Source organism: Cibotium barometz, chromosome 65, assembly GCF_041138505.1.
Source record: "Cibotium barometz isolate CiBa-2024 chromosome 65, ASM4113850v1, whole genome shotgun sequence".
NCBI classification, from domain to species: Eukaryota; Viridiplantae; Streptophyta; class Polypodiopsida; order Cyatheales; family Cibotiaceae; genus Cibotium; species Cibotium barometz.
The window spans coordinates 16,450,981-16,474,894 of NC_141110.1; the positions used below are offsets into that span (position 1 = coordinate 16,450,981).

General features: G+C 45.1%; 1 protein-coding gene across 2 annotated transcripts; it reads left to right on the plus strand.

Moving 5' to 3' along the window:
* Positions 1-2,588: 2,588 nt before the first annotated feature.
* On the plus strand, positions 2,589-18,813 carry LOC147602966 (uncharacterized). Of its 2 annotated transcripts, none has more exons than XM_086797265.1 (12): positions 2,589-2,796; positions 2,901-3,191; positions 14,456-14,530; positions 14,618-14,676; positions 14,821-14,956; positions 15,151-15,247; positions 15,924-15,990; positions 16,072-16,170; positions 16,265-16,354; positions 17,582-17,736; positions 17,835-17,936; positions 18,106-18,813. In XM_086797265.1, the coding sequence occupies exons 2-12, from the start codon at positions 2,912-2,914 to the stop codon at positions 18,188-18,190; spliced, it is 1,245 nt and encodes a 414-aa protein (XP_086653391.1). In that variant the 5' UTR covers positions 2,589-2,796; positions 2,901-2,911; the 3' UTR covers positions 18,191-18,813. The 2 variants fall into 2 exon arrangements, with proteins under 2 accessions (XP_086653391.1, XP_086653392.1); XM_086797266.1 differs by having other exon boundaries at positions 2,595-2,796; positions 2,906-3,191.
* Positions 18,814-23,914: the final 5,101 nt, after the last annotated feature.

Sequence of the window (23,914 nt, forward strand, 5' to 3'; positions counted from 1 at the left end):
AACACAACAAAGCCAATGTCCCTTGTTCCCTTCCTTGAAGAGATATAAGTCATCATTTTGAGTGTGTTTCTATCCCCATGCTGCCACCTCTTGATCATAAACGTTCCCTTCAAACTCAAGCACGTGCTATATTGCTACTGAGTTGCTTGAGCATGTAAACAGAGGCAATCCCTTATGCATTTGAAGTGCAATAATGTGTGTCAGACCCAGTAGGAAGGATGTTGTAACAATGGTGAGCCAAGTGTTTAATAAGTGGCCATGTACATACTAACATATGTGCTTGTATAAGTTTAGGCATGTAAATAAGTCAATAAGTGTGCAAGGAGAGTTAAGTGTATAAGATAATTATGGGGCCTAATACAAATCTAATCAATGTACTAATCATTTCACTAATACAATTTCTTGGAGTGATTATGCAAGCTTCCATGGAGCCTTGGTTGTGTAGAAGTAGGCTTTCTTTTATCTTGTGCCCATTCAAGCTCTAATGGGTTTCCCTCTCTTGCACTAGTATCGAAGCTTGTGCTTTGATCCTTCTTTTTAGTCAACAACTTTAAAAACTTAAAGAAAAATAATTTCTCTAATTTTACCCCTTTTTTAAAAATTTTCTTAAATCTTTTTCTCATATAAATCCTAGATCATCAAGCAAATCTTAGCCTTGTGAGTTTTGTGAGAAATGTAGGGTTAAGCTAGGGTTTCTTTTTGACTTAATACCCCATCATTTACATCAAACAAGCTTAAGCTAGGGTTTCTTTGACTTGATACCTATAATTTACATCAAATAGAAGACAAATCTAAGGAGGCGGCCCATTTTGCCGCGAATTAAAAGCATTAACAATAGTCCTCCTTACATGAAATCGTTTTGAGCTTGATCTTGGGAGTTATGTGAGCCTTGAAGGCTTCAACTAAGTTTTTCTTAGCCATGTCTTTCACTTTCCACATTAAGCAACAAGGTGTAAAATCATTCTAGGCTTGATCTTGGGAGTTATGTGAGGCTTGAAGGCTTAAGCTAAGGTTTTCTTGGCCATATCTTTCACCATCCACATTAAACAACAAGGCGACGAAGCAAGAAGCTTCCATTAGGGTTGAATTAACCCATTGATGGGACCATTTGAAGGTATTTCAGGGTTTTATGAGTTCTTAAAGTTTTTGGAAGGTTCTTGATTAAGTTTGAAGTTTTTCTCATGATTCTTGGCAAACCCTAGCTATGGAAGAAACTAGTTATCATTTTTGCTACACCCCTCATTATGGTGGTAACCCTTTAGCTACATTAATGACTGGGCTAGATTAAGGCTAGGTGGCCAAGGATTGCTGAGTTGTTACTTGCTTTCCATGTTAGTTTGTGTGTATGTGTGTGCATTGGTTCAAGTTGACTTTCAAGATAATAATATCCATCTCTCTCTCTCTCTCTCTCTCTCTCTCTCTCTCTCTCTCTCATGAGATGCCACTCAAAGATATGTAAGTGTATCACATGAGTTTATCAAAAGTGTTTTTTGAATTCTAGTTTTTGATTTTCTTAAATAATAATCTATATTATATAAGGTTTTTAAAATGATTTTTAAAATTTTTGGTAAATTTATATAGTTAAAAGGGATCATTTTAAATATTTTAATTTCATATTTTAGGGATTTAAAAATTACCCCTTCACTATTAGGGTGCTAAAAGGTGGGACAATATACAATAGAGGAGTGGGTATTGATGTAGTAAGAGGACATGAAATCCATCAATTAAGAGCTACCATGGCACCTCTCTAGGGGCATTTCTCTATTAGAGGTGTGGTGAGAGGCTTTTTTGGTGGGGAGTGGTGAGAGAAAAATTTAAACCATAGTTAGTTATCTAAAATGAATCATAGCACCAATGCTTAGATTTGAAGGTTGTAGTGGGATTCAAAGCTTGTTTGGTTGTGATAATGATCACATATTATCTAAAAGCTATGATGCTTTAAGTTTCAGCCGCCCTAACGGAGTCAAAAATTAATGCAAGACACCTTATAATTGAGCCCTCTTGTTTGCATGGCACACACCCTTAAGCATGCAAGTTGCGCCCCTCCTGCTCTCCTTTAGCCAAACCAACAACCTTGTGGCTAACCTGGCATGCACTGTGGACACGTGTCCACTTGAAGATACGAAACCATTTCCTTACATTGGCTTCCTCAAGGCTTTTTTTAAATTGTGAGGATTGTTTAAACTAAACCTCACCTCTTACTTAGGGGGTGGAATTGAACTCGCGGCTGGATAGAACAGGAACACTCTATCGTGAGGATTGTTTAAACTAAACCTCACCTCTTACTTAGGGGGTGGAATTGAACTCGCGGCTGGATAAAACACAAACACTCTATCTTGTAGGCTATCTCCCCCCATCCTCAAGGTCAGGTCTCATATATATGTGGTCATTTTCAATTGACAAGAAGATGGAGGTCGTGAGGGGAACATATTTAACCTTGAAAATTGGGTGTTTTTTTTTAATTTTTTAAAACACGGTTTGTTTCCCGTTTGATGTGGCACGTGGTAGGGACTATTGTCACGCGCTCGCTAGATTTGCGACACGTGCAAAAAGGTTTGTGAGTACGTGTACACGACACCTCTCTCATTTCCGGCGGATTCTCTCTCTCTCTCTCTCTCTACAGACACGACACCTCCCTCTCTCTCGCTCTGGTGTCGAACCGCTCCTCGTCCACTTGAGATCTACACTCTATTTTGCTCCTAAATTGAATTTTGCGCAGAAAAAGCTGAGCAACTCGCTGGTGTGCCTCGCATCTGTAGATCTCAGATCGGAGGTTCCAAAGTCTGCGTCAATCCGGTACGCTTACTGCAGTGTATTGGTGTAGAATATGGGGTAACTCTGTTTACGCCCAGTATATGTGGATCCCGAGTACTAATTTCATTGTGTGGTGTTGGGGTCAGGATAGCACTCCATGGGGTGCTTAGTCTCCGCAGCTAGAGATGGTGGGGGTGGAACGACAACACAGGATCATGCTGACATGATAACCATGGTGGTGTTTGCCCCTGCCATGAGGGTACCCGGCCGGGCTGCTGACTTCTCCAATGCCCTCCATGGCCTGGTGCCCACCCAGATCCTAGAAGAACTCTCCTCTCTCCAAGCCCGCATCATCACATTGGCCCTCGCTTTGGCCGGAGAGGCCACAAGCTCTGCTTCCAAGTCCAAGTCCAAACGCAAGTCCGCTACCCTACACGGTATGAATGGTTTCCCTTAAATTTTTGGAAGATTGAGTTTAAAATAAAGCCATAAACTGAAGCACTTAGATCAGCCACTAACTTATATGAACATTCAGTTTATATAAATAAATAAATAATACAAATGTAAAGGCCGCAAGGTTCTCTTTGAAAATGGTGTTCTGCAAACACCCAAAGTGCAGCTAGGCCTTGCCAGTAAACAATAATCATGGAGTATGCGGTATACATTGATCTGAGCTGAAGGAATTGGAATTTTAATGCGGTATGCAGTATAGGTTAATCTGAGCTGAAAGAGTTGGAATCTTTCTGGAAAAAGGCCTCGTCCATCCTGACCAAAACAACAAGTGGGAAGCAATACATGAGCATTTTCCAACACGAAATGACTTGCATATGGGATAATCCACAACAGCTTCCAGTCGTGCGATAATCCGAGAGTAGCTATGAGAATTGCCACCTCCAACATAGTGGGCAGTGGAAGGTGAAGTGATGATGATGTTGATGCAGACTTTGGTGCATAGTCACAAGGGACGGGGGACGGTGGACGGGGACGGGGACGGGACGGGGGACGGCCATAAGTAGGGAACGGGGACGGGGGAGGGAACTGCACTCAAAAAATACTTTTTTTTTAAAATTTTTCTACTCTACACTTATTCTACTTTGGAAGTACATCAAAATGAGCACAAATTTACACAAAAATGGTAAGCTTTTGAGTCATATTAATAATTAAGTAGATACAAAATGAGTCATGACTCAAGAGTCAGGACTAAGCCTTAAGGAGGCAGAATACATGGACAGACTCAAATGAGTCAATGACAAAAAAGTGATGAAGACTAGAGGCTAGAGGCTAGAGCTAAGTAGTAAGGCCCATGAATCATGATCCATGAATGATCATCCACGTGAAGTGCTCGTCTCATGGTCATGGTTAGCTTGTGCCAAAGAAGCATCAAGCTTATCCTCAGTCTCATCCTCACTGGCATGTTGCTCCTGCACCTCATCCTCTTGTTGCTCTTCTCGTTGACTCATCTCCCACTCGGTGAAGGAATCTGCCTTCTTGGTCACGCTATTGCAAAGCATTCGCAAGTTCACGCTGACGAAGACAAGGTCATTGGCACGCTCTACCCCGAGTCGGTTCCTCTTCCTAGAGGCAATGTGGCTGTAGGTACTCCAAAGTTGCTCCAAGCAAGAGGAGGTGACGGCCTGGCTAAGTATGCGGATGGCAAGCTGCTACAGCTCCGGTCCATCTGAACCAAAGTCCTCCCACCATAGAGCAGCACCAACTTTGGAGCGGTCAACCTGTGCATCATGACAGCCATAGGAGCCATGAAATGACCTGTACATCGAAAGCTGGTCCCTGATCTTGCGCCTAACCGATGCATCAGGCACAAGACGATCCAAGATGATCCTCCATCCAGCGCTCACCTCCCGGTCGCTCTCCTGCTTGTTGCCTTGGAATTCTGGGTCCACCACATAAGCTGTTGCATGCAATGGAGAGTAGTAGGAATTCCACCTTCCTATAAGAATATGACCAGAATACTTGCAGAGATCCTGTAAATCTGAACGGGAAGGAGTCATGCGCTTGGAAGCACCACTGTCTAGAATCCACTCCCGAGTATCAGTTGCGGAGAATCCTCCAACCTCCTCCTTGCCTGAAGAAAATGAAACATCGGTGTCCATCACCTCCAGGTGCACAAAAGCCAGAGTTTTCATGATTGCTGCTGAGGAATCTTCACCCTTCTCGGTCTTCCGCTTGAGACACTGCCTCCAATAATGGCCTTTCTCGCCACAATCATTATAGGTCCTCTTTGCCTTTAGTTTCTCGCGGTTAGTAACGGACTTCTTCTCAGAAGACTTCTCCAACGAAGCCTTCCCTTTGCCTGTGTTACGGCCTTTTGACCATTGACCAGTTAAGGCCTCCGAACCTCCACCCTGAGGAGGGTTCGTGAATCGTTCCTCCTGGTCCAAGACCATGGGCACAAGCTCCTCCCGTGATGGTGCTGAGCCTGCCACTGGTAATCAAAGACAAGTAAAATACTGAGCCCTGAGAGGGCAAGTGTGACAGCAATGTTATGGCCATGTCCTCTGACGATATCCCCTTCCCAGCCTGAAGAACGTCCTGCTGATGAGCCTGCAACTTGTTAATATGCTCCCGTATCGTCAACGACTTTGTAGGGCTCATAACCCGCATCTGTACTTCCAAGGAAATCCTCTTCATGGGTGATACCCTGTTGTAAAGAGAAGCCAAATGCTACCATATATCTTTGGTCAACGTCATATGCTTTACATGATTGATTACCTGCGGTGTGCAGTTGAGGAAGATAAACGAACGGATCCTGGCGTTGACACGATCCCACATCTGTGCCTGTGTCTCCCGGTCCCTTCGAATCGACGGTAACTCCCCTTCCTCTACTTCCGGCCGTGGAATCCCAACAACGACGAAATCAGTGAGGTCGTAAGACTCCAGAACAAATTCCATCATAACCTTCCTGAATGGGAGAATTAGGAGTTAGGGTTTCATGTGGGAGACATACACAGAGAGAAGAAGGAGAGAGAGAGTTGTGGGGATAAGTCAACTCACCAAGTGTGAGTGTGTGACTCCCCTATCACACATGTATATTTTGCACTAGTACACATAGTGCACTTAGTACATTAAAAGTACTAAGTGTACTATGTACTATAACTTATGGGCTTGTACACTACAAGGGTGGGCATAATGCCTTTACCCCAACAACCTCCCACTTAAAGGCAAAGTGCCCTTAAATGAAGGAAAAGAAAAAATCAGCATGTACATGATAATATACAAGGCCATATCAAGGCTGAAACTGGCCTCATCCAATGCCCATCAAGTGTCTGCAATGAGCAAATCGCTCTGGAGGCAAACTCTTTGTCAACAGATCAGCCGGGTTGTCATCCGTATGAATCTTAACAAGCTGAATTTGCTTGTTCTCTATCACCTCTCTGATGAAGTGATACTTTACATCCACATGCTTCGTCTTTGCATGAAAGACAGGGTTCTTTGCCAACTGGATGGCACTCTGACTGTCACAATGCAACAATGGAATATCCCCTGTATAACCCAAATCAACCACTAACCGAGATAGCCATAATGCCTCCTTGCAAGCCTCTGTGGCTGCAATATACTCGGCCTCTGTAGTAGATAAGGCAGTGCACTTCTGCGTCCTGGATATCCATGACACAGCACCTCCTGTGAATGTAAACACATAACCGGTAGTAGACTTCCGATTATCTGGATGACCAACATAATCCGAATCCGTGTAACCATGCACTAATGCATCTTGTTTGCCAAAACAAATGCACATATCCTGTGTGCCCTTCAGGTATCTCATGACACCTTTCACTGCTTCCCAATGCTTCTTGCCAGGTTTGGCCATGTATCTAGAAACCACTCCCACTGCAAATGCAATGTCCGGCCTAGTAGCAACCATGGCATACATGAGACTGCCACAAGTTGAAGCATACGGAATCTTGGCCATATCAGCCCTGTCACTATCCGACTGTGGGCTGTCCATAGCACTGAGTTTCACATATGGAGGCAAAGGAGTACTAGTCTTCTTCCCTCCGTCCATATTGAACCTCTGCAAAACTTTGCCAATGTATTCCTTCTGAGACAAATACAACACATGCTGATTTTTGTCCCGAAGTATCCGCATACCCAAAATGTGATTTGCATCACCCAAATCCTTCATATCAAAGGTTTGATGCAGCCTCTTCTTCAAGGCATCCATCTCTTTACGAGATTTCCCGGCAATCAACATATCATCAACATACAAGATGAGGATCAATAGACTGCCATCCAAAGCTTTCTTGGTGTATAAGCAGTGATCTATGTCACTCCTCCTGAAATCCTGGGATTTCATGAATGTATCAAATTTATGATACCATTCCCTTGGTGCTTGTTTGAGCCCATAAAGACTCTTTTTTAGCTTGCATACAAGCTTCTCCTTTCCACTTACTGCATAACCCTCTGGCTGTTGCATATATATCTCCTCATGGAGATCACCGTGAAGAAAAGCAGTCTTCACATCCATTTGAATCAAATCCAGATCATCATGAGCAACCAAAGCTAATACAGCTCTAAGTGTGGTCATTTTGACCACTGGAGAGAAGATCTCATCAAAGTCCACACCATATTCCTGCTTGAAGCCCTTAGCCACTAACCTGGCTTTGTATCTTGGCTTTGCATCTGGTGCAACTTTGAGCTTGTAAACCCACTTGCATGGCAAAACCTTCTTGCCTGTAGGCAAATGCACCAACTTCCATGTTCCATTTTTGTGCAGAGAATCCATCTCTGACTTCATGGCACGCTCCCAAAGAGCCTTGTCTGCCCTCTGTAAAGCCTCCTTATAACATGAGGGCTCCCCACAGTCAGTGAGCATCAAGTAGTCAACCCCTGGAACAAACCTGTCAGGGGCTCTGGAGGGTCTTGTGGACCTCCGTACCCAATGACCATCATTTGCAGGTTGCTGTCCAGCCTGCATATCACCTATTGGTGGCTCCTGTTCCATGCCATAAGGTTGAAATATCATGCCCGGTATCTCCTCTAACTGTGGGATATCCATAGGGATATCTTCTGTCATCTCTGGCTGTCCATTTGGACCATTTTCAGCACCATTTAAGGGCTGGTTTTGTTGCTGTAATGGCTGATTTACAGTCCTTGGTTGTTGTCCATGATGTCCATCATCATCAAAGATGACTCTGCCAGGCTCCTGTTGCCTTGCAGGCTCCTTATACATGCATGTTTCATCAAAAATGACATCATTGCTGCGTATAATCTTTCTATTCACTGGATCCCAAAGTCTATACCCCATTTCACCTCTGTCACCATATCCTAGGAATATGCATTTGTGAGACTTAGGATCAAGTTTGGTGCGCATTTCCCTACGTATGTGCACGTACGCAACGCAACCAAACACTCTCAAGTGCTTGTAGGACGGAGGCTTCCCTGTCCATACTTCCTCTGGCACTTTCCCACCAAGCCTCGTGTTAGGTGACCTGTTTATAAGATGAACGGCTGTCATAATAGCTTCAGCCCAAAAACCATGAGGTAACGCAGCATGTGACAACATAGAACAGACCTTCTCCTGAATGGTCCTGTTCATCCTCTCTGCTGTCCCGTTTTGTGGAGGATCATAAGGAGTAGAGCGGCTATGCCACATAGAGATTTCCGGCAGCTCGGTTGCATTTACATTAGCATGGTGACAAACACCAGCATGCATGAAGTAAAGAGTGTCCACCTTAGAGCCTCTGGCAACAACCAATGAGCCCTTACTAATCTTCCACTTTCCACGACCGAATGTGGTAACATAATCAGCATCATCAAGCTGTCCAGTAGAAAGCAGGTTCTTCTTGATCTCAGGCACATGCCTGACATCATGGAGCATAAGCTGTGAGCCATCTGAAAACACAAGCCTCACATCACCTCTGCCAAGAATCTTGCATGCATGGTTATCACCCAAATAAACTACTCCTTCATTGCCAGCAGTATACCTGACAAACAAGTCTCTGCAGCCTGTGACATGAAAGGAGACACCTGAATCAATGATCCATGAGTGCATACCATGACCATCTCCTGTAAGAAGTGAATGGGCATCAAGTGAAGACGTGAATAGGACTTCATCCTCACTGTCACCTGCATGTGACACATTGACTTCTTCAATCTTGACTCCACTTTTGTCCTTTGGCTTTGCATCTTTGGCTTCATCTTTGTCTTTGTCTTTTCCTTTTTCCTTTTCCTTTTGATCATTCTTCCATTTGTAGCATTGCTTTTTGATGTGTCCCTTCTTGCCACAATAATGGCATTCCAAGTCCTTTTTGGAGCGGGACTTGCTCCTTCCCCGTTCTTGGCTTTTACCCCTTTGCTGGGATCTCCCACGTGCATTCATTGCATTGGACTTTCCAACAGAGTTGTTTTTCCTGTTCATCTCTTCTTGAAGAAGAGCACCCTCAACATCTGCATATGACAGCATAGCATTCGAATTGCTAGTGGCTGTCCTGAATGTGTCCCAACTCTCTGGCAAAGTGCATAAGAGAAAGGTGGCTTTGAATTCATCGTCCATTGCCAACTTTTGATTTATAACTTGGTTGACAATACCATTAAACTCATTTAGATGGGCCGCCATAGACGCCCCTTCCTTCATTTGAAGACCTATGAATTTCTTCAACCAATACACTTTGCTTGAGGCACTTTGCTGGGCATGCAAGTCCTGCAATCTCTGCCACATTCCCCAAGCTGTCTTCTCTTCACGAATGCTGAAAAGTAAAGAGTCTGACACAGACAACATGATAGTAGATCTTGCCAGCTCATCCATATCTTCCCACTCTTCAGCAGTAAGAGAAGCGGGCATTACACCCCTTTCTTTGATAGGCTTGTGCTGCTTCTTTTGGAGCAACACATTATAGCACTGGGTTTGCCAAATGTCATAATTATGTGAGCCTTCAAGCTTCTTGATGTGAAGCAATGAAGAGCTCTCACCTGTGGTTGCCATAGCAATATGCAACCTGTCAATGCCCGACTCCCTGCAAAATGTGCAAACACTGCACCAAAAGCACACAAAGTGCTCACAGTTGTTCTCCCAAAGTTTATCTCCCACTGCGGAAGCACAAATGCAACTCTACTCCCACTGTATGTGATGAAATCACCAAAATCTGGTTGCTGCAGATTTAGGACAGCACCTTAAATGTGCTCTGTTCCCCTTCCAAAGTAGTGTACAACAGTACCAAGTGCTCACCAATGATGTACCAAATCTGTACCGGCAAGTACAGCAGCTGAAAATGAACCTTTTCTTCACTCAAATCAATGTACAGCCATGCCAAAACTTGCACAAAGTTGTACCAAATCTGTACCAACAAGTACAGTAACAATAAATGCTCTCCTGGCTGTCCAAATGAGTGAAAATCAGACTTTTACAGTCCCGACCACTGCATACAATAGTCCCTAACAAAGATTGGGCAAAAGCCCCTTGACTGCAAGCTGATTTCTGAGGATTCAAGGCATAAAAGGCTTGCCTGCTGCTTTGCCAAGCTCAACAAGCATAAAATCTTGAAAAGCCCCTTGATTTAAGATCAATTGCTGATCATGCATGGTACATTGACGCACATGAAGGCATCCAGAGTCTTCACAATGCTTTCCCCTGGCCACATATACATCCAATACATAAAAGCCCCTTGATTTACAGGCACATTGAGTGCTTGACAGGCATCAACACATTGCCCAAAGCATCAAATGCGAGTGCCTGCATGCATATCAACCCAATCGGCACAAAAGCCCTTTGATTTGCACTGCAATTTCTTGCAATTTTGGCCCGAATGTGAGATTGCTCACATCATACAGCATGTATGAATGCCCAATGGCACAATTACATCAAAAGCCCCAAATTTTGACATCCAATTTCGTGCAAATTGACTCTGATTGTGACCAATATCACCCAATTTTGCCAATTTTGCTCAAAATTTGAGCAATTTGGCACCTGTATCTGCTCAATTGATGTTTGTACCTGCTCAATTGCAAATCCCAAAAAAAAATTGAAGCAAATACCTTGTAATTTCTGATTTTTCTTTTTGTTGCAGGAAAAGGGGGTGATGATGCTGCTGCTGTTCTGTGTAGGTCTTGCAGGTTGCAGGTTAAACGTTGGTCGTGAGCCTGAAGATAGAGTCAGACGACTCTGTCAGAGACACGTGTGTGGCCCAGCGCAGTTTCTCAGCTGCTAGAGAGTCGTGCAGCAAACGGCGAACTTGGAAGAGCCATGGGCTAAGCTGGTCGTAGGCGTGGGCCCTACACAAGCGCTGCAATGCTGCTCACCTGTAGCTTTGTCACGGACGAGGTTGAGATCTACGATCTCACCGTACTGGGCGAAGATGTCGAAGGAGAAGTTGCCCACGTAGAAGCGAGGCAACCAGGGCTACCAGGCGCCGGCATAAGGGGGCAGGGTAGGGCGCAGTCAACAGAAGCGCCAATACAGCCTCCACCGTGGCCACGGCTACACGCGCTGTTTGTTGACGCCGCCTCCGCCTAATGGCCAGCGTTACACAGCGCCACGGGGAAGTGATGCACGTGTCCTTCTCAAGCTCCGGAACGAGCTGCAGCTACCGAGCGGAACGGAGCCTGTCACGCACGGCACCCGACTTCTCCAGCTGCGCCCAAAAAATCCAATACGCTTGACTCCTTCTGCTGCGCACGAAAAGCTCTACGTAACTAGTTGATGCAAGAGAGCCTCTCTGATCATCGACTGTGAGAGTTCAAATGGGAGTTAACGTAACAGAAATGACAGCAACAGCACCAACAGCAAGAAACCTTATATATGGATCTCTCCTTTGCTCTGATACCAGTTGAATGGGAGAATTAGGAGTTAGGGTTTCATGTGGGAGACATACACAGAGAGAAGAAGGAGAGAAAGAGAGTTGTGGGGATAAGTCAACTCACCAAGTGTGAGTGTGTGACTCCCCTATCACACATGTATATTTTGCACTAGTACACATAGTGCACTTAGTACATTAAAAGTACTAAGTGTACTATGTACTATAACTTATGGGCTTGTACACACTACAAGGGTGGGCATAATGCCTTTACCCCAACACTTCCATATGCCGTAGTTGTTCCGGGAACGTGGGGAGTGTTGGGCCATCTCTAACAGATCTGCCATTGTGGGGATGTACACTGAAAAAGGGTGGGTGGGTGGGAACAAAGAAGAACTTACACCTGCAACAAGTGGCTGTCTAGCAAATCAGCCCGCCGTCCTCTTGCTTCTCCTCTTCCCAAACAGTCATGTACAGTCCACCAATCAGCAACACAACAGTCCCCCTCTTGCTCACACAAATCACAAGAACTATCTAGAGCCTAGGCTTTGATACCATGTCAGAATACGCAGCGGAGATTTAATTAGATCTGGGAACACGAGCAAAACGCAATGCAGAAAATAACAGCACAAGAGAGAGAGGTAGAAGCGTGTAACTCTGCTCTATATACACAAGAAGATCCCGGTAAATGATACAAATGTAACAAGGGGGCTGGGGGCCATTTTATATGGCCCCCCAACAGCAGTGGGCCTGCTGTAGGACAGCCGACAGGACCACAAACCCCACGACCTTTTGAAATGCACAGTCGGCCAGCAGCAGGGGGGGCCGGCCAGCATCAAGAAGGTCCACGACCTGTGCAGAACAGTCGGCCACCTCTAGTGTATCCACAGATGCAGTTGGCCAAGTTCAAGGTCCTCCTGCCACTACAAGACTGCCTCCCATGCCACAGAAAAATAGGAAAAATGGGGAAAAAATACGGGGAGTGAGGAAAAATGAGAAAACACCTACTAGGGCGGGCACACCCGCTCAATGATCCACACCAAGAAAAAATGAAGTGGGAGGCTACGTGAGCTCTTGACTGGCCACTCCCAAGTGATGACGTGTGATGCTTACAAGTTCGAGCTCGTAGCAAAATAAACCGCTCACCAAAGAGAGAAATTCTGTTTCTCCTTTGTACACGTCACAAGATCATAATCACAAGAAACATTTTGTCCGTTTCGTCGTTTCATCGTTCGACACGTTTTGTCTCTATCAATGAAACAGAGAGGTTTTGAAGTGACACTTGTTAAATCAAATTGGAAAAAATTGAGAATTTAAGGAAGTTGTAGGAAATTTTAACAATTGGGTGTGAATCTAGTTGTGATTGAAGTTGAAAGTAAGAAATTGGGATTCATTAAATTGGGGGAAAGTGAGAAATTGAAGAAATTGTTTCAACAATTGGGTGTGAAATTAGGTGCAATTGAGGCTAAAGTATAAAATTGGGATTTTATTCATTGGAAGAAAGTGATAAATTAACGAACTAGTGGAACTTGTAGGAAATTTCAACAAATGGATGTGAAATTAGGTGAAATTGATGCAGAAGTCGAATTTGGGCAAAATGGTGTTTCGGCCATTGAGGTTGAAAGTGTAAAATTGGGAATTTGTAAATTGGGGGAAAGTGAGAAATAGAATAGCCAGTGGAATACTTGTAAGAAATTTTAAATATTGGGTGTGAGATTAGGTGAAGAAGTCAAATTTGAATACTATTACGCATTGTCTCGACAAAGTTTGGAAGTCAAATTTGAGTACTATTACGCATTGTCTCGACAAAGTTTGGAAGGTAAAAAATTTGAGGATTTTTTAAAGCAACAATTCATAAATGAAATCCGAAGCTCTTGCTAGTCATCTCAACACTTTTAAATCTCTGCAACAACTAGTCATCATTGGTTCTAAGGTAGAAGATAATGATGCCATATGATGCTATAGCAGTACTTCTCAATAGCTTGCCATCCATTTATGCCAATGTTGAATCCAATCTTCATAGTTGATTTTATTTAACTTTGCAATATGTAATTGTAACTTTCTTAGATGAAGATAAGAGATCAAAAGGTCCAACTTCTTCTAAATCCATTGGTGAAACTGCTTTCTTAAGCGAACATAACAGCGCCAACCATAAGCCCTGAAGAACAAAGTTTGCCACTATTGTAAGAAAGGGCATCTTGAGAAATGATGCTAGAAAAAGGTATTTGGTCAACAACAATTAGGTGAAGCAAACTTTGTTTAAGAGGTGATCCTTACGAGGACAAATTCAATCCTGAACATTTATTTTGAAGACCAACACCAAGGATGGAAGGTATGCAAGATGCTGGCAGCAAGGGGAAGTGCCATGGGCCTCTTTGCTCGAGGATGTGGTGATGCATGTGCTCAAGATTCTTGCGGGAGGGCACAAGAAGATCACTTTCGAACAAGCTCCACGGCCATTATGCATGTAGTGTGTAATGTCTCGTCTTTTGTTATGAACCTTCCTCAATTTGTCATTGAGGGGGAGTGTTGTATTTTGAGGTCTACTTGCAACGCAAAATTGTGTTCCTTGTGTTAATGGTTGAAGGTTATGTAGACCTTAGAGTAAAAAGTTAGGCATTCACAAGGAGGTGAAGTAATTGTAGGGAGAGGATTTTGGAGCTAATCAAGTGAGGGAATTATGGAGGGTGATTAGGAGATAATCACTTATGTATCAAGCCTATTTAAAGGCATCAATCTTATGAAGATCTTACACTTACACCCCTCTTCTCAATGAATTGTTTACTCTGATTAGCTCAACATTTTACAGTATTGATCTTCAAATTTTATTGATGGCTCTTAATCAACCCTAGAGTCCCCCTTAAGCAAGCCTGATTATTAACTACTCTTGCATCAAGACAGGCAAATCTCATTTTGTTTTGCTACCTATCTTGAACGTTGTTGGATTGCTGTAGGTGGAACAACTGTTGCGGATATCCAGCAGGCTTTGGAAGAATATCTACCTTTGTTACTTGGTTTGGTAAAAGCAGGTTCTTTTTATACCTCAACCTGTGGTGCAAGGGATTTGCCTTCCAATTTTACACTATTGGATATTGAGTTATGCTTTATTTTGTCAGGAAGCGAATACACAAACATGGTGCAATTTGTTTGGAGAAATCAGGAGGATGCACAACAGGTGGGAATACCTTAAGGTTTTGGTAGTCGCATGTGTGTGAATGGTGGTCTTGTGAAGGTTATTGATTCCATATGTGCTGCTCTCTTTGAGGTAAATTGTGAAGAATTTTCCATGCATATGCTTGTGTGTTTTGGTCGTATGCAGGAAACCTCAATTTCAGACTCTTATTATGAGGTGCTTTCAGTGTTACATGTCATGGCAGTACTTGAGTTGATGCGAGCCAATACATTACTATTACCGAAAACTTCTGCTGATGATTACCAGACAAAACCCACAGAAGGTACAAGGTAGTCATATTTTTGTTCTTGTTTGTATTGGTAGCATATATCTCGAGATTGCTCTTGTTTGGCCATCCCGCTCGACCCCTTGATCCCTGGTGACATGTCTTAATTCTATAATGGGAGTGCTGCCAAGTGACTGTTTGATATAGCATTTTGGATACTCAGCATGTTGTGCTGGTGTTTTTTTGGTCAGATAAAAGGAAGGAAGCCATTGATATTTTTCTGAAGGTGTCGGGCATTTTGGAATGTGCAATAAAGTTTATCATGCCAAAGATGTCCAATGAATCAAAGTGAGAATCTATCATGCTTTGATAAGAGTTTTTACAGGCTAAAGCTTTACATTATGGATGGACCTTTGAAAAATGTATCCTAGAGGTATTTATGCTGGTTACACCTGCCGGCAGTAGGTGTTGCCCATCATGGTTGACTGTCAAGGATGGATGGGCAATCTTGCCCACCAAATTTCCCCCGTCCCACAGACGGAGAATGTTCTGTAAGCATCCTTTGTTCGCAGAAATCAAGTGGTATTGTCTAGAGTTGTTGTATATAGATAGCATTCCTCTAAACTTTTTGTCAAGGGTAAAAGAGCGTTCACAAGAGTGGGGGGTTTAAGCCCTGAATAGAGACTGAGGTGCAAGATGTATGTAAATGCTGAGTGGGACAGGTGGGAAATTTGGATGGGCAATCTTGCCACCAAATTTTCTGCCCGTCCCACAGAGGGGAATGTTCTGTAAGCAACCTTTGTTCTCAGCAAATCAAGTGGTCTAGTCTAGGGTTGTTGTATGATAGCATTTCTTTAAACTTTGTGTCAAGGGCTAAAGAGCGTTCACAAGAGTGGGGGGTTTAATTTTTGGATTCTAAGCCCTGAATACAGACTGAGGTGCAAGATGTATGTAAATGCTGAGTGTTATCGGGCTGTTGTGAATGCCTTACTAACCTTTTATGTGAACTTCTTTGATCTTTCAGGGCAAAGCTACCAACCGATTTGAAAGAGGGTGTGCTTGGTGCATTGTCTATGCAAGCTCTAGGGCAAGTGAGTATCATTCTATCCGGCTGTACTTTGTGCGCTGCTTACGTCGCGGCTCATTTATCAAAGGGTTTTCTTTGATGGCAGAGTGTGGGGATACAACTCGGACTAGCCATTGATAATATGAAGGCAACTCTTGCTGTAAAACGCAGGTTAGCCTGTGAGCAAGTGAAATATTGGCAAAAGGTTTGATATAAAACTCTTTATCTCCAAAGAACCTGTTTGTAGTTGTGCAGTTGGTCAGAGATGAAGTTTTGATGTTTTTGTGTACCTGACCTAGGCACATGAAAATATCGGAAGTGTTCGTGTAGGAGGTTTCTGGGGAGGAAAGCATCGCCTCTACATCAGTTGGAAACTTGCAGAGGCCAAGGTGATAAAAGAGTCCATACAGTTTAGCTGCTTGCCGTCCACTATGAAAACACATCGTTGTTGGCAAACCAGTGGTTAGCAAGCTTATGCTAACTATCTCTATTTAAAGCAGTGGATTTAGTCTTCCAGCTACTCTTGTCTGTCAATGTGTGTTGTTTTTTGAGTGTGTGTGTGTCACATGTGGAAGCTCTAGGAGTCTTCTTTCAGCCCTAAACACCATCCTGGAACATGCTTGATGCAAAACGCATAGAGAAGATAGAGAGAGATAGCTGAGTATTCAGTACATTCATAATGTACAAAAAGGAAGTACAAGTCTTGCAACCCTTGGCTGTACCTTGAAAAGGTAGAAAATACGTAATCTAACCCTAATCTATGACCCAATCCCAAGGAGGGATTGAATGCATAAAACAATGTGCAAACATGCCTTAAAGAGCCCCTTGAATACCTCATGGACTGGCCGACCTGCTAATAGGTGGGCAAGTGTTGCCCAAAGTTATCGTTTCGGAGCCTCGCACCTTTTCCCATCCTCCATGAAGTTGAAGTTACCTTCCAGTTGGACTATGCATGATGTGTTTCATGTCAGTTGCTGCTGGCTCAAGCACTATGCGGACCTCTTCCCTCATATGTCTAAGATAAACCAGAACTCGATATCATCGACGAAGCTGAATTGATGGTTCCGGAACAGATTGTTTTGCACTGTTTTGAAAGCATGGCTCCCGCCGTAGAGAGCGTCAATTCTTACAAAGTTCTAGAACCGAGGGACGCACGAAGCGGTATGGCTTGACAAGAGTATCTTTGAAGACTAAACGGCTCATATGGACATATCTGTACAGTACAGGTGCAAGGCCTATGGTGGTTACTTGGTCCCATGTGAGCAGGTGCCTAAATAAATATAATATGTGTATGGATTTATGTGGGCAATGTATGCAGTGTATCTAGAAAAAAAAGAGAACTTGATTTTGATTTTTAGAAAGGAAAGATCCCGTCTTTAGGGGTATTCTCTGTAATATGCCTTTGACGGGATGCCAGTTGGTCGTATAAGGTCACTTTGGTGAGAACTGAAGGTCTTTCCCAAGAGCTGAACATTAGTTTCAGAAGGTTATAGATGGATGGGAATGTTGCGGCAAGAAAAGAGCTATCACAAAAAGCTGGACTGGTTGGGCTGCTGTTAGGGAGGGGACACATTTCTTTTGGAGGAGTGATTTTCTGGGATGTTTTTTTGCTGCAGGCTGCTGCATTTTATTTCCATGGGCTGATTTTGGATGAAGGAAGTGAAGAAGGCACTCATGCCAAGGCTGTAGTATGCCTCCAAACTGCAGAGGCTTGTCTAAAGGAGAGTCAAAAGCTGTGTGCAAGTTTCTGCATGGAGAGTCCAATAACAAGGTTTGACACAGTTTTTTTAAAAAATTAGGAAGTAAATTTAGTGATGCATTCAAGGACACAACAGCATGGGATACGTGGTATTCTTTTAATGCTAGCAGGGCAACTCCTGTATGGGGCGCTATGAAGTACTTGACAGAAAAGATTCCACGAGATTACACAAGCAAAGCGCGAGTTCATAGAGATATGTATCGTCATGAAAAGTAAGAAAGTTCTGGCATTTCAACAAGTTGTGTTGTATGGTGCATGATATATATGTATGTATGGATGATGATGACAATGATGCACGCACAGGTGTATGTGTGTGCGTGCGTGCATGGGGGTGCGTGTGTGCATGTGTGCAACTTGAACCTAAAACTTCGTTTAAAGCAGGCTTCCAGATCAAGTCTCAGAGCTGCCCGACTTCCCTCTTTCATTACATCCTGAGGAGTTTAGGTTGCCAGGTGATCTGGTGTGAGCGAAAAGGCAGGCTTAGAATTTCCACGGGAAAAACCGACTGGGCAAGAAGAAAGAAAGGGCCACCAAGTCACATCGAGCACTTGGCACAGAAAGGAAGCTGTCTCACACAGTGAGTGGTCATCAGAAAAGGCATGAAAATCTTGTGTATGTTAAGTGCTGTTGGGAGAGAGCAGCATCGAGTAGCATTTGATGGTGGCAAAGAAGTAGTGTATGCATGATCATCACCAAGAAAGGTGTGATATGGGAAGAAGTAGGATGTAGAAGGATCTGTGATTGGTTTTTCGAAGGACGTTAATGAGATGAGAGATGGGGTTTAAGTATAGCACATCTTCAAACATATTTTGTGGTTGGGTTTGGTCTTCAAGCTGACAGCTCTGTTCTCAAAGTGTTTGTAGATGAGTGAAGTCGTCCCTTATTTGGTTACAGAGCCATGTTCACTCAGCAAATGAGCTACTTAGCTTGAGAATGTTTATTGCTTATTGACTCCTGTTATTCAGCTTTCTTTCTCATGGTGCCAGCTTATGGAGCATTTTCTTGTGTAACCTTTGTTTCTGGACACGGCAGATTGTGTCATGGACTTTTAGCCTTAATAAAATGAACGAACGGTTTGGTTTTTAGAAATTCTATGTTTGAAAAACAAATCAGGAAAAAAATGGGGAAAGAACAAAAAAACACTACCGTGAAAGATACACTAAAGGACGTTATCCCCCCCCCCCGCCCCCCTCCCCCCCCCCGCCCCCCTCCCCCCCCCCCCCGCCAAAATAAAAAGAACAAAGAAAAAAAGTCTTTGGCAAGCATCATATCATAGCCTGGAAGGGACCATGAAGGCGAGAGAGACATAGTTGAGGATTGATTAGTCCAAGAAGGGAATGGAGGTGATGTGAGCACACATCTAAAAGTAAATTATTTGAAATTTCTGAACATTATACATTATACTCCCTCTATATTTTTTTGTTTTCCAAATTTACCAATAAACTCCTCAACCTTTTCCACTTGCCTATGCAATGTATCACTAGCCTTAATCCTGATTGTACATACATAATACATTCACACGAGCTTTGCTTAAAATGATATGTTTTGCAATATTTGTATATTGAAATAAATAGTAGACGGGCAAACCATATGTAAATTTAATAGGTAAGGTATCTTTAATAAAGTGTAAGTGAGAAAAGCAAGGTTACTCTTGCTCATGCGAATCTCTACATTGTTATATGCTTGTTGAGAGCATTAACAAGATGCGTCTTGGAGCATTTTGAGAGAGAAAGGAAGTTATATTAATGTCCACAAAAGGCCAAAAGGACCTATGAGACCAAAAGCATTACATCATGTCCATGGAATACATCATCATGGGTACTAAAATGATTTGAAAGCAAATGACAAAGCTAACATGCTAGAGCTAATCCATGTAAAAAGAGCATAGGCTCGCATATCATCCTAAGATATTCCACATGGGGCGTTGCAACATGGCACTTAGAGTGGTAAAGCTGAGTCGGCATGAGGGAGTCTTGTGATGGTGTAAAATGATGGCCTTGATCCTCCTATGTTGATGCGAGCATAGGCAGGGGCCTTCAGGTCAAGGTCATCGACCTTTGCATAACTCAGTGGCTCTGTCCAATCCCTCCTCTCAATTGAGCTCCTACATAATCCTAGGGTCTAGGTAAGGTGGGTGGGTAAGCCCGAGTCTGGAGGAAATCAATGAGAGCTCTCTATGTTGTCCTCGGGTAGGTGCTTCAAGTCAAGGCTGCAATAGTGACTCCTATGTCTACAAAGCCCTAGGCATCTTTGATCTAGGAAGTCCATGATCTTGGAGAGTGCCAAACCCGTCTCCTCCCCTAGATCTCATAGTATGCCAGACATCGGCATATGTAGTGCTCCTCGGTGTCAGCCTTTGTATGGTGAAGCTGACACATCCCATCCTCTGGTGCAGCTATCCCCTTGGCCCACATATCTGGCTATCTCCACTCTCAAGCTTTATTTCTTGCTAGTTTTCTTCGTGTTATCTATTCAATTTGCTAAATTTTGCTATATCCCCTAGTTCTTAGTTTTTACCTATATTTTCATATTATGTCATTTTATTTTCTTAATCCTCTATTTATTCCATAGTAATCTCTATTTCGTTTCCTAACTTAAAATCTACCAACACATGCTGACTTCTCCATTCTTATCATTCAAGCTAAGAATCGCAATGCCTAAGGCTTAAATATGACTTAACTCAATGTACTATCCTAACTACATCACATGGCCCCCTCTTCCAAAGCTACCCTATCACTTGCGTTTACACACCTTTTATAGACTTGTGTATAAACACATAAAGAAGGGGGTTTTCCTCTTGTACACTACACAAAACGAAGAGGAGATATCCTTGTCTACACGTTTAGGCACAAATAGACCAATGACAAATGTCGTGACTACTGCTAGAAATTTTTATGTACAAAGGTGTTGTTACATTGGTTTTCCTATAAATGTTGTAAAAAAATTTATATGCGTATAAATGTCGTGACTACTGTTTTAGAAATTTCTATGTACAAAGGTGCTACATTGGTTTTCCTATACCTTCTTAAACCAATTTGTTGCTTGTCTAGGGTTGGGTCTAACATGCATGCACATGTGTGTGCACACACATAAGGGGAAGAGAGAGAGAGAGAGAGAGAAAAGTCACAAGACAATATGTAGTTCAATGTCAATGGTGTGTTGTTGTAGGAGGTTCCTAATGAAATCTTATAGTGTCCTACCAATAAAATACAAGGTTACAAAAAATGTCATAAGTGAACATGGATCCAAGAGGAATATTGTATGGAGAAAACGATATTTGTGTGGGTGTTGATCTACTAGAGGTGGGACTTATTATTTGTTCACACAACATGGCCTTCATAATTTGTGCACTCTCACTTTTCTTTTGAAATCTTAAGTATTTTTTACTTGAAGGCCTCTATATGTTTTGTGTAGAGAGAGAAAGAGAAGAGAAAGGATTCATTCCCTGGATCCGAAGGGGCTCTTTAGACCCGCTCGCTGAAGCTCCCGCCCCCCCCTGCTCTGCGCGCCATCGCCCCCCCCCTCCTCGCGGCCTTTCTTCCTTCCGCCCCCCGCTTGCTCCCCTCTGCTCGCCGCTTCGCCCCCCCCCTCCTTCCTCGCTGCTGCGCCTCCCCCCCCTCTTCGCCAGTTCGCCCCCCCTCCCCTCTTCGCCATCTCGCCCTCCCTCTCCGCTGCCGCCTGTTCGCCCTCCCTCCCCGCTGCCGCCAGTTCGCCCCCCCCGCCTCTTCGCCTCTTCACGCCCGCCTCCCATCAGCAGCGCCCCGCCCCCCTCCTTCTCGCGTTGTCGCCGCCCCCCCCCCTCTGGGCCTCTCCTCCGTTTCCCCCCCCCCCCTCCCTCCTCTGTCGTGCTGCTTCTCACCCCTTGGGGGTTTTTGTTTTTTTTCCTCATCGTCATCCGTCCTTCCGCCTCTTGGTGTGCAGCCCGCTTCTTGCAGGTTTTCCGCTTTCGCCTTGCCTTCGCTTGAGCTTCAGACTCTGATGGAGACTCCTCCCGCCTCGCCTCAGAGGGACTCTTCCGCAGCCCCCTCGCCCGCCCCCGAGGTCATCCCCATCAGGCTTTCTCTTTCGCCGGAAGAGGAAGCGAGCCTCACCGCAGAGGTGGAACGCCTTCAGGCTCACTCCACCATCTGCCGTTTCGCCCCAGCAGAGGGGAGATCAGGGATCTACTTCAGGCTCGCCTTCTTGCAGATGTGGGCAAGATCCTGGATGTACAGCTCTTGGGCCGGGGACATTATCAGATCGAGTTCGAGGCCGCCCAGAGCGTTGCCAAGGTCCTTGCCATGAGTCCTCTGGATATCAGGGGTGCTCGGGCTTTCTTCAGGCCTTGGCAGCATGGATTTGACCCAGCTGCGGCGGAGCAGGGAGAGCGCCTCTTCCATATTACAGTTTGTTTCCCTGGTCTCCGCCGGGAGTATCTTCCGCTCCTCTCTAGGCTCGGAGCATTGGTGGGCTCGGTTCTTGAGACGGGCCCCTCAGCAGCTTCAGTGGTGGCCAGAGCAGCTGGGCTACCTTCGGTCAGAGTGTTGGTATCTGACATCTCCTCCCTTCCTAAGGTCATTCAGCTACCTAGGATAGGGGGGGGTGGATAGATCAGAGAGTGGAGTTCTCGGGGCTCCCGAACCAGTGCTTCATTTGCAGGCAGGTCGGTCATTTGGCCAAGGCCTGCCCTCGCAGGAGACCTCGACCCTCACCACAGCAGCAGGCCACGGATGGCCCGTCCACAGATTCGGCTCGGCAGGCTGCCTCAGGGACACCTGCTCAGGCCACAGAGACCTTGGAGTGGCAGCCTGGACAGGGGCGCCGTCGAGGGAGACAGCCACAGCAGCGCGCCCAGATACCGCTGCAGCAGCAGCCACAGTCTCAGCCTCACTGGGTTCCCGTGAGGAACAGATTTGCTCCCCTTCAGGAGGAGACCCCTGCAGCGACCGAGGACCAGGAGATGCCAGCTCCCCCTCCTTCACCTCCCCCACACCCACCGCCTCGCGTCCACCATCGCCTCCTCCCGCCCCCGCTCCGGTCTCGGCAGCGGCTCCCTCTCCTCCTCCCTCGCCTCCCCCTCCTCCCCCTCCGCCCGCCTCGCCTTCCCGGGAGGTCCTGGCAGTTCCCTGGCGCTCACCTGCAGTCCGGAGGGCGCTGAGCACTGACCTCGCTCGAGCATCACAGAGGAGACCTATGCCGATTAGGGCCTCACGGATTTCATCTATCCGCAGTCGGCTGAGTCGCCTCGGCATTCGACAGCGCTCGGAGGCGTTTGATTATACCTTTACACGGCTTTTTGGAGCAGAGGGCGCCCATGAGCCAGCACCCATCCGAGTGCATGTAGTGATACCTCCGGCCCGCAGGGAGGAGGCACTAGACTCAGCGGTGGCCTTCTCGTTCCCTCTATGTGGACCTTGTGACCGGGAGTGGACTCTAGAGCTCGCTCTCAGCACGTTGAACACTCAGGCAGTTGAGTTTTCTCATCACATGAGCGATTTGGAGGTTACAGATGTGATAGGCCGACTTTGGGAGTTGGCTCATTTTTTCTTGGATCCCGGGAGTGTGGATACATCCGGGATTCGGCATTTGGTCGTGCGCATAGTTGCAGATTTGGCACGCGACCCAGGATATGTGAGTATCCACGAGGTTACTATGTCAGAGCAGGAGGCAGTCGCCATGGGTCACAGCCACTGGCGCCTGATCCGGGATTCTTGCAGTACACCGGGTGGGCAGACTCGCAGCCGTTCGGATGGGGACTACTCTCCATCCAAGCCGCTTGCGAAGGCTCGCCGCACGGCTGAGACAGCATCCACCTCAATAGGACATCCATGAGGATCATCTCATGGAATGTACAGGGCCTTGGCGGAGCACACTTTATACGCTATCGAGGCTGCTTGAGGCAGGAGCTACAGAGATGCCTGGTTGGTGGCAGCATTGACATTCTGATGATGCAGGAGCACCACTTGGGTGAGAGCAGGATCCGGAGATATGGTTCGGTGATGCCTGGTAGATGGGACACTTTCTGGTCTGCAGGGTTTGGTCCTTTGGGTGGACAGGGAGGAGTATGCATGGTTATTGCAGATGCATGGCGGCAGGCCATTGTGGATCGAGGGATCATTGTGCCTGGTAGAGCACAGTATGTCATTCTGCGGATGCATGATGAGCTATTGGGTGTGCTCAACATCTATGCGCCCAATCATGCTAGTGCCAG

Excerpts from the sequence above, each read along its gene's own strand:
- LOC147602966 (XM_086797265.1), top strand. The coding sequence starts at position 2,912 with ATGGGGTGCTTAGTCTCCGCAGCTAGAGATGGTGGGGGTGGAACGACA. Across the intron at positions 3,192-14,455 it reads CAAGTCCGCTACCCTACACG|GTGGAACAACTGTTGCGGAT; the intron begins GTATGAATGGTT and ends GGATTGCTGTAG. Across the intron at positions 14,531-14,617 it reads ACTTGGTTTGGTAAAAGCAG|GAAGCGAATACACAAACATG; the intron begins GTTCTTTTTATA and ends TTATTTTGTCAG.